Genomic DNA, 11,507 nt, shown 5'->3' with positions numbered 1-11,507 from the left:
AAAATTTTGTCGTCTTCTAACTTTAAGGTGGAGAGTATATGCATGCTAATAAGATGTTAATTTTGGTCTTTGAATGAAAAGCATGATTTGATTTTGAGATACGGTATATAAAGGTGTTAGGATGTGAGATGTTGGAAAGTTGAAGATCATGAAGAAAGTGAGGAGTTGAGTATGAAAATGATCCTATGAGATTGTAATTATGATAGTTTGTGGATTAAAATGATGATTTGAAATGATTGATAACGATTATGATGAATTGGTTTGACAAGAAAATAGAGTATGTTTGGCTATATGTTTAGGATGGACTAATAGATGAGTTAATTGGCTAGCTTTTAAGCTACTGACTTGATTGTTTTCGATGGGGTTTTTGATACCCAAAAATCTTGAAAATTTTATGGTAAGAATATATAAGTGTTAGGAACGATCATGTAAAATTTTAGGTCATTTGAACATCGTCTGATAACCTTTTAAATTACGAGTCTCCAACTGTAACTTTCTACCGAAAGTGTGGAAGAAACAGATACTAGAGTCACTTTTCCAGTAGCTTTTCGTGAGTTTATGGTTTCCAAATTTTTATATAAACAAGATGAACATGTAAGCTAGCTACCCACAAAATTTTAAGTCATTTTGACAAGATCTACTATTTTTCTAAAATCAAAACTTCCAGTTGCACAAAACTGTCGAATATGGTAGACTGTAGGAAAATGGTCATATCTCCTAAACCACATAAAGTTTTGCAACATACTTTTAAAAAAAAAAAAAAAAACTAGACTTTAAGAGGTTTCAAATGATATGAGTCCCAAACCCAGGAGATTTCCGAGGTAAAGCAGGTTATTGCTTGAAGTTGGGACAGAGTATATGAAGTCATGTATGGTCTTTCACATGTACACCTACCTTTGATTTAGTAAATTACATGTGTTAATGGCGATAACTATACACCTTAGTAAGTCATAAAAATGCTAAAGGAATATATATATATGTAGATATAACACTTTTTCCTAGTTAATTTACTTAACCAAATTTGGTTCTCTCGAGATATTAAACCACATAGTGATGACATTAAGCATTATGTGAATTATCAAGTATATATGTGATATAACCTCATAACTTTAGTATGTGATTGCTAGAGGTTATCTGGGTTTGAGTATTTAGAAGTCTTTTCTTAATGAACTGATTAACTTAAAACTTTGTTATGTGGTTGAAAATGGGAACGATGAATACTTAGGATGTATTATTATAAGAGTGATAGATACAAGGAAACAATGAGAAAGGAAGACTAGTACTTAGATAAGAATAGTAAACCTAGTGAGGATTTGTCTGATTGACGTTTATTTTATTACATGATCGTCTATGCCAACGATGATATCTGAAGACACAAGTCAAGGGCATAAGTAGGATTTCTCTGAAGTACGAGGACCAAAGCTAAGATTTCCAGGTGGGCATTACTTTCTAATACCACTATTACTGGCTTTCTAAATGATGATTATGATGATGTCTATAAGTTTTTAAAATGATTTGAGATAAATTGATGTTTGAACTAATTAACTTGCCGAGTTTTGATGTCGACAAGCCTGTACGTTACCCTCTACGAATGAAACGATTTCGGGTCCTGCTAAAGGCGGGATTGTGTACACGGAGGTAACCGTGAGCTGTATACCGGGTTGGCCGGTCAGAAATGACTGTGAGCCGATTGTCAGGTCGGCCGGTTACGGTGCTTGAGAAGAAGGCCTACTTCTCAGTACCATGATGATGATGAGTTGTAGAAGCGGTACTACACGCTAAGTATTTGTGACTGCAGTCTATCTTTCTTTACTTTTTGATGCTTATAATTTATCAATTGCTTACACGGGTTCTTATAAGAAAAACCCATGTGTAATGTGTAAATGGCAAGTTTAAATTTATAGCTCTAAAGAGCGAGATTGTTTATTTTCGGCTTATGACCACTGAGTATTTTATACTCAGCCCTGCATGTATTTCTAAATGTGCAGGATGAGCAAGGAGAGAGATTGGGGGACCGCTGGAGGGCTGTTGTTTCTAGACGGCTTTTGAGTACCGTATTCTGCTCCGATACGGTTGTGTGAATAGTTGAAGACTATGAACTTAATTAGGATTGTTACTCCCAGCTATATGTCTTCATACATATAGTTTAATCGCGTTTGCTGTGCTACTCTGATCAATTTGAATCATTGTAAATATTTAGCTATACTCCCTTTCATTATCATTGACTAGAACCCTGATACATTTGAATGTATAAAGCCGACAATGTTTCTATTAAGTTTGATGATATTTTATTTGCTTTAACTTGAACTATTAGTAGCTTCCGCTTGACGAGTCTTCTAGTTTCCCTTGTTTTACCCTATCATTTTATTAGTCGTATTGATACCCGATCTACGCTATCACTGGCTAGATGTCGGGCTGCGACACCTGTTTGGTCAAAACTCCTTTCAGTCAACAGGCGTCTAAGTTTGCATGAAAAGTTTTGTTTTGATCTCGATCTTGAGATCCCTCTGATTTAGAGGAGAAAAATAGCCTATAGGTGTATTCTCCCCCCCCCATACACCTATTCGAGACCCTCCAGACCTAACAATTAGATTATAATTAATGAGACTATTTTTGAAATTTGAGCCCCCTCAAATTTAGGGGCCCTAGGCCTTTGCCCCTTCAATACTGAAGAAAAATCGATTCTAAACATGAACTTGATAGGGTATATGATGAAAATAACAAATTATTGTTGAGTAATATTTATGAAATAATTGTTACATGAAAAATTATGAAAAAATAAATAGGGGTATGAGAACTTATTTTTTGGGAGCTTATTAGTTCTTGGAGCTTGATAACGTTCATGTTTTCATGGCTTTTAATGTTCATATGATGTCAATTTTATAGGAAATTGAGTGTTGAATGATTGTTTTGTGCTTAAATTGCTTTATCTTGATGAAAGTTGTAGCTCGTCTCGATACGAGTTCGTAGGCGCAAACAGTTCGCAAATCCGAGTTCGGACAAGAAAGATATGGCCAGAACAAGAAAGTCGCGCGCAGCAGTTAATAGTGTCCGACGGAAATTTCTGAATTTTCGGGGTTTTGCGGGATTTTTAGATTTTATCAGTATTGTCGAGTTCTATACTGTATTTATCTCTTGTGCCTATATATAGGTCCTTTTTTCTGACCTAATATACACATCTCTTCATACCTCATCACCTCTTTTCTCCATTTTTCAGTTTTAGACTTAGAATTTTATTGTTTTCATAGATTAGCTTTATTTTCCTGCAAGATTCAAGCTGTCATTCAACATCACCTATTTTCTCCATCTTTTCAGTTTTAGACTTAGAATTTTATTGTTTTCATAGATTAGCTTTATTTTCCTGCAAGATTCAAGCTGTCATTCAGCATTCTTCCGGGTTTTATCTATTTTATTTATTTCTATTGCTTTCTTTTATTTATGCTTTTGATTTATTTTGCTATGTCTGGCTAGTTCATTTATCTGAACCTAGGGTTTGTACATAGTTGATTAAATATGTGTGCTTGATTTCTTGATATCAATTTGCCCTCCAGCTTGTGATTCATGATTCCTGATGATTGTTTTCTTATGAATTATCTGGCCAATAATTTACATGTCTAGCTGTTCAGTTTGAGTCTTGAATGCGATAATTGTTCAGGCCGATTCAGGAATGCACGATATAGTGTTAGCCTTGAGTCTTGAATGCGATTGGTGAAGCTATAGAATGTTATTCTTTGTGTACTATTTGGAGTTAATTTATTTCTTGGAGTGTTGAATGCGAAAAGGGTTAATTAATCTACGTTCATAGGTGTTTTTTGGGTTATAATGTAGTGACATTGATTAAGGTAGGGAAATATAGGCTAAGTGACTCAAATAGATCAAGAACAAGAACACCAACCTTATGACTTCGCAAAAACAAGTATGGAATAAATTCCATCTTCCTCCCAACTATGCCACCATAATCAACAAAACTCAAGGGATTTAATCATCACAAAATAGAACTAAAAACTCTTTTATGCTCCCCACTTATTTCCAACAAACAAAGTCGATTCTCTAACAAAACACCTATGAACGTAGATTAATTAACCATTTTCGCATTCAAGACTCCAATGAATAAATTAACTCCAAATAGCACACAAAAAATAACATTCTATAGCTTCACCTGTCGCATTCAAGACTCAAGGCTAACACTATATCATGCATTCTTGAATCGGCCTGAACAATTATCGCATTCAAGACTCAAACTGAACAACTAGACATGTAAATTATTGGCCAGATAATTCACAAGAAAACAATCACCAGGAATCATGAATCACAAGCTGGAGGGCAAATTGATATCAATAAATCAAGCACACATATTTAATCAACTATGTACAAACCCTAGGTTCAGATAAAGGAACTAGCCAGACATAGCAAAATAAATCAAAAGCATAAATAAAAGAAAGCAATAGAAATAAATAAAATAGATAAAACCCGGAAGAATGTTGAATGACAGCTTGAATCTTGCAGGAAAATAAAGCTAATCTATGAAAACAATAAAATTCTAAGTCTAAAACTGAAAAGATGAAGAAAAGAGGTGAAGAAATATGAAGAGATGTGTATATTAAGTAAGGAAAATGACCTGTATATAGGCACATGAGATAAATACAGTGTAGAACTGGAAAATACTGATAAAATCTAAAAATCCCGTAAAATTCCGAAAATTCAGAAATTCCCGTCAGACACTATTCACTGCTCGCGTGACTTTCTTGTTCTGACCATATCTTTCTTGTCCGAACTCGAATTTGCGAACCGTTTGCGCCTACGAACTCGTATCGAGACGAACTACAACTTTTATTGAGACCACTCGTCCAAATTCAAACTCCATTTGTCTGTAAAATTCATCAAAGTTGAAGCAAGTATCATATTTATAAAGCAATTTAAGCATAAAACAATCATTCAACACTCAATTTCCTATAAAATTGACATCACATGAACATTAAAAACCATGATAACATGAGTGTTATCAGAGCTTATTTTTAGAACTATAAGTTTATTAGAAGCTTGTTTTACTAAACATTTTGAAGAAGCTTTTATAAGCTTCTAAACAACTTATAACTTTAAATATCTTTAATCATTATGTAATTTATCAAAAATAAAATAAAATAAAATAAAGAGCTTATAGAGACTTCAACCAAACACTCTCTTAGTTTATATTAATTTGATTATTTGGTTATTGGACATATTAGTTGAAAGGCAAAAATCTTGGGTGAGAATGAGCGTAAGGGTGAGACGGGTCGAGGCGGGGCTGGAGTGCAGGTTGGGGCGGGCTGGGTGCGGGTCATAGGCTGGTTGAAAAATATAGATAATTCAAAGTAATTATTGTTGTAATGGGAAGTAATAATCGACATAAACAAAAGTAATGTTTAATTGTAAAACGTTACTTTTTCACGACAATTGTTTATTTTTTACTAACGAGACATGTACTTTAAGTTTATTTGGTCAAATAATTATTATTGTAAGAAAAAAAATAACCATTAATATGAAGAAATATAATGTTTCAATAGATAATGTTAAAAGACAAAAGTAAAATAAAATATCATTGTTCCTGAAAACTACTCATGTAAATTGAACGCACCATATTGAGATGGTAGGCGAAAGCTATTAATGCATTTTAGAGCATCAACAATAGGCGGCTCGTAGGTGGGTTCGAGCCCCCCTCCGTTGTCGAGCCGCCGGTGCGCGAGCCCGCCTCCCCTCTCCGCTCCGAGCTCAATTTGGAAAAGGGGAGGGCGCGTGGAAGACACCTCCCTATTAAATCAATTTCGGCCCTTTATTATATAAGAAAAAATCAAAAAAGAGCCGTTGGGCTTGTAGTCATTTTTTTTTTGCTGTTGTAATTCGGCCGTTGGCCATTTTTTTTGTTTTTTTTTTTCTTTCTTCTATAAATTGATATTCATTCATTCTTTATTTTTCAAACATCGTCTTTCTGCATCTTCTATTCCTATTTTTCTTCATATTCTTCTCTTACTTTTCTCACAAAAGCATGGACAGAGATTGGAGAAAATATTGGAACCAACACCCCCAAAATCCATCTCCTGGTGAATCAAATGCATCCGCCCAAGGATTCTTGCCATTCACTCAAGAATCAAATGTCTTTCAAATGCAAGGCATTGAAGAAATCAATTTGAACGCCCAATTTACGGCAGCGTTTGAGCCCGAGGTGGAGGAGATAGCATCTATGCCGACGACCACCAAACAACGAGGTCACTACACTCCAGCGGAAACGATGCTCGTATGTCATCTGTATCTCGAGCACACAAACCAAAAAGGAGCTTAGTATTGGGGTGCCATCATGAAAAAATACAATGCTCAACGACCCCAAGATACCATTCCACGCGACATCAAGCAACTTAAGTCGCACTTTCAACGCGTGGCAAATGATGTGAAGTTGTGGGAGGGCATATACAAAAAGTGTCGGGAGAATTGGGCATCCGGCATGAGTGATGAGCAAATCATCGAGCAAGCAGAAAAAATGTGGATTATCGAGTATCGTATGGCATTTAAGTATCCATATGCATGGAAGGTACTGCGCGAATCTAAAAGATTCGCGAGCATTGGCGAGGATGTCCACTCCGATAAACGCTCCAAGGACTCGGACGGTCGCGGCACAACGACTTCTAGCGACCAAAGTATCTCCACAAGGCTCCAAGGCCAAAAGGCGGCGAAGAGAGATAAAGAAAAAGGCAAGAAGAAGGCCGAGGCATCCGACGACAATGCTCGAGCTCTCGGGTACATGGCGGAGATGGTCAAGGTCATGGGACAATTCTCCCAAACTCAACGCGACATCGCCGATAGCATCTTGATGAGTAGGGACACCTCTCAAATGAATCTCGACGAGTTGGCATTTCCTCTCGAAAGGTAGTTAGAGATGGTAGCAAGAAAGTTCCACTACCAACGTTCATTTGGCCAAGGTGGAAGAAATCAAGCAACGCAATAATTTTCCATAGATTCTAGGTTTCTTTTTTACGTTTTTTAGTTTTTAAGTAATTTAGAACTTTATTTAATTGTATTGCAATTTTAATTTTCAATCAATGTGGGGATAATTTTTAAATTTAATGACATTTGAGTTGTTAGATTTAATGTAAATTTTAATTAAAAACAACAATAAAATTAAATATAAAATAAAAATAGAAATTAGAGAGCCAAGGGGTGGGTGGGCTCTCCCATTATGGATAGTGGACTCTTAATGGTGGGGACCACATTTAAGACTCCACCTTAGCTCTCCATTGTGGATGCTCTTAGAGCATCTCCAATGGTAGGTGCTTAAGTTGGGTCTAAAATGGTGGTCTCCACCTTAAGCACCTCCCTCTCCAATGCAAAGTTCTTACCTTGGTGCTAAAATGCTCATTTCCACCAAAATTTTAATTTCAACACATTTTTGCTAAAGTGTTTAATTTTCATTGAACATAAATTAAACATTACATTAAAACTAAAAATTACATAATTTAAATTACTTAAAAAAAATACTCCCTCCGTCCCCAAAATAAGTTCCTCTTTGGGGACGGCACGTGTTTTAAGAAAAATGATAAAGTGTATTGATAGTGGAGAAAAATATGTTATAATTAGTATTGGGAGTGGTGAAAAAGTGAAAAGTAAGAATAAATAAAGTATTATTAGTGGTGGGGTAGTTGTCCAAAAATAGAAAGAAAAAAAGAGGAACTTATTTGGGGGACGTCCCAAAATGGAAAAAGAGGAACTTATTTCAGAGACGGAGGGAGTATAATTTAAAAATCCTAAACTACATAATTCCCCGACGCTTGAGCACCTCTTGGATCAAATGGTTGTGCCATGCCAATTGAGCTTCGTTCATCTTCGAAGTATCCATGTTGAGAATCTTCAAATCGAGCTCCTCTCTTTTCACCGCGGCGAGCGTCTTCTTGGCTTTGGCGATGCCATGGATTTGGGCCTTATGTTCCTTCATTTCGACGGCGATTTTCTCAAGCACCTCGGAGTAAGACGACTGTGTAGAAGTGGAAGATGCTTCCCCCTTATTGCCGTTGCCTTTATCGCGCTTTGCCGCTTTCGTGCCTTGGGGCCTCGTGGTGATGCTCGGATCCAATGAAGTAGTAGTTGCCTCGGTGTCGGATCCCTTCGACTTCTTAGCGGAGTGGACATCGGTGGCTTGCGACGTGAACTTTTGACATTCGCGGAGAACTTTCCAAGCTTTGATATAGCCGAATCTCTTCTTGTGGTGAGCCTCGTGCATCGTCTGGGTGGCTTCGATGATTTGATCATCACTCATCCCGCTACCCCAATTATCGTGGCATGCTTTGTAGTAGTCCATCCAAAGTCTCACCTCCTTCGAGACTCGGTTGAAGTGGGATTTGATATGATCCGGCTTATGTCTAGAAGCACCAGGCGGTTTGAGGGCGTTGTATTTCTCGTCGATTAAGCCCCAATATTGGAGCAACTTTTGGAAAGTTCCCAAAATCAGATTGTGGGTAGCCTCCGCCCACAATATGCATATGAGCTCCGTCTCCTCACTTGTGTAGGTGGGGCGCGGCCCCTTGGCTTTAGGCTTCGCCTCCAGCGCTTCTTCTTCAACGGTTGGTAATCTTGCCGGAGTTGGATTATTTCCCGAGCCAAAGACGTTTGAAGCTTGAGAAAATGGAGCAAACCCCATCATTGGTTGAGTAAGAGGCACACCCAAACTTCCGCCGCATTGCTCTAGGCAATCGTCGAACTCACGATCCATTGCCAAAAAATTGAAGAAAAATATATAACTTGAGAAGAATTGGAAGAAAGCTTTGATATGAAAATTGGTGGAGACAAATAGGGGTATATAGAGGTAGAAAGGAAAATTAAAAAAATATATATACACCCCCACTAGCCATTTTTTTCAAACGGTAACAACAATTACAAAAAAAAAAATTGAAAAAAGGGTGAACAGTTGAAAATTTCAAATAAAAATAGATTTTTTTTTAATATGCGCGTGTGGGGAATGCATCCCACACTAAGCCTTCTTCGCCCCGGGTTGAGCTTCCACACCGGCATCGCACCGCCGCAGGTGGTCTTCAGCGCGCGGTGCGACGCAAGCGCCGCGTCGATCCCCCCTTATTACACCCGCATTGGAGTTGCTCTTATGTGTTTAATTGCCCATAGTTTTTTGTTTATAATCTCGTGGTAAAAATCTATCTATTATTAAATACAATACATATTGAAGAGCTCTCCTTCATTCTCTATCCTATGTGGCACTCCCACAAGTGAGTATTTTGATCATTCTCAATTCTATATTATATGGCATTTTTACATCTTTTCTTCATCCATCCCACATTGAAATTATCTTAAACTTCATCAATTCATAATCTATATAAAAGGCATAATCTTCATGTAGACATTAGGCCATCTATTTTTTTCACATTGATATTATATTTAATCATTGGAGAATATAGATAAAGAAATACTTATAATATGTATTTCAAATAAATAGTTTTCCACATATTTTTATAACTTCAATAGATATTCACATTAAATTTATAATAAACTTCATAATTTAAAATCTAAAAAATCGAAATTAAATTTCAATATTTGCAAACCTAAATAAAAGTATAGATGTTTCTGAAATAAATAGGTTCTTAAACTGAACTTGGTTAAAGTAAATAAAATGATCGTTAGATATATTTTAAATAAATAAATAATTTAATTTAATTTGATCATATTAAATAAATAAGTTCTTCAATTTAATTTGATCATGTATATAATTTGAAATAATCCTCATTTTCACATTAAACTCATAACCTAAATAAAAAGCTTAATTTTCATTCATATTTTAGCTTTTCATCATTCTCACATTAATATTCTATTGAACTTAATCACTATTTATTTGAAATACATATCATAACTCATAAGTATTTCTTTATCAATATTTTCCCATAATTAAATTTTATAGAATATCAATGTGAGAAAGATAGATGGGCTAATGTATTCATGGAGATTGACCATTTTATTAAGGTTATGATTGATGAAGTTTAGTATAAATTCAATGTGGGATATATGAAAATAAATGTATAAATGTCATATGGTGTAGAATTGGGAGTGAAACTAATTTATATTTGTTTCACTCATTGACCCACATTGAATTTATACTAAACTGCATCAATTCATAACCTAAATAAAAGGTTCAATCTCCATGAATATATTAGCTTATCTATCTTTTCCATGTTGATATTCTATAAAATTTAATTATGGGAAAACCTTGATAAAGAAATACTTATGATATGTATTTCAAATAAATAATATTCCATATTTTTTTTTAGTTGCAATAGTTTTTCATATTAGATTTATACTAAATTTCATAATTCGAGTCTAAGAAAATTATAATTAGATTTCAATATTTGGAAACCTAAATAAAAGTATAGATATTCTCAAAATAAATAGGTTATTCAAATGAATTTGTCGTACAAAAAAATAATACATAAATGTATTTTAAATAAATAAGTTATTCAATTTAATTGGTCATATAAATAAAGAAAATAATACTAAGATATATACGAAATAAATAATTTCTTCAATTTAATTTTGATCATGTTAAATAATTTGAAATAAACTTCACTCCCCCACTAATCTCATAAAGATATATCTAGATAAAAGGCATAATCTTCATTCATATATTAGCCTTTCATCTTTCGAGTTTTTGTTGAGACAGATGATCAGTTAAGATTACAAATTATATTTAGTTATCTATATATTTCAATAACTTAAATAAGTATGAGTAGTAGTGGGTATTACTATAAATTGGTCCTCAATCAAAATGTGTAGTAAATAATTCTTTATTAGTTTTCAAACGAATACGGGTATGGATTTATAAATTCAAAATGGGTTTAATCAATTATATAATATCCAAATATGTGCATTAAATTTGATTTTTTTATATTTTGTTATTTATCTATGTACTATATCAATTATCTATACATATTAGAGAGCTCTCCACTATTCTCTATCCTATGTGGCACTTGTGGGAAAGATAGATGGGTTAATGTATTCATGGAGATTGACCCTTTTATTAAGGTTATGATTGATGAAGTTTAGATGAAAACAATTCTACACCATATGACATCCATATGACATTTATACATTTGTTTTCATCTATCCCACATTGAATTTATACTAAACTTCATCAATCATAACCTTAATAAAAGGGTCAATCTCCATGAATACATTAGCCCATCTATCTTTCCCACATTGATATTCTATAAAATTTAATTATGGGAAAACCTTGATAAAGAAATACTTATGATATGTATTTCAAATAAATAGTATTCCATATTTTTTTTTATAGTTGCAATAGTTTTTCATATTAGATTTATACTAAACTTCATAATTCGAGTCTAAGTAAATTCGACGGGATTTTAAATTTAATTGATAAGCTAATATATGAATAAAGATTAAACATTTTATTTAGATATATCATTATGAGATTAATGTGGAAATGAAGATTTATTTCAATTTAATTCATAAATATGCATTTC

At 34.3% G+C, this 11,507-nt stretch overlaps 1 protein-coding gene across 1 annotated transcript; it reads right to left on the bottom strand.

The window, feature by feature from the left end:
* Positions 1–7,777: 7,777 nt before the first annotated feature.
* Positions 7,778–8,734, bottom strand: LOC131004581 (uncharacterized). The gene has a single exon (XM_057931285.1). The coding sequence runs from the start codon at positions 8,732–8,734 to the stop codon at positions 7,778–7,780; it is 957 nt and encodes a 318-aa protein (XP_057787268.1).
* Between the last annotated feature and the right edge of the window lie 2,773 nt (positions 8,735–11,507).

The sequence above is a fragment of the Salvia miltiorrhiza genome, unplaced genomic scaffold (genome assembly GCF_028751815.1).
Source record: "Salvia miltiorrhiza cultivar Shanhuang (shh) unplaced genomic scaffold, IMPLAD_Smil_shh original_scaffold_438, whole genome shotgun sequence".
Classification (NCBI taxonomy): domain Eukaryota; kingdom Viridiplantae; phylum Streptophyta; class Magnoliopsida; order Lamiales; family Lamiaceae; genus Salvia; species Salvia miltiorrhiza.
The sequence above is the reverse complement of the archived record's forward strand: the minus strand, read 5'-3'. Positions and strand labels throughout refer to the sequence as shown.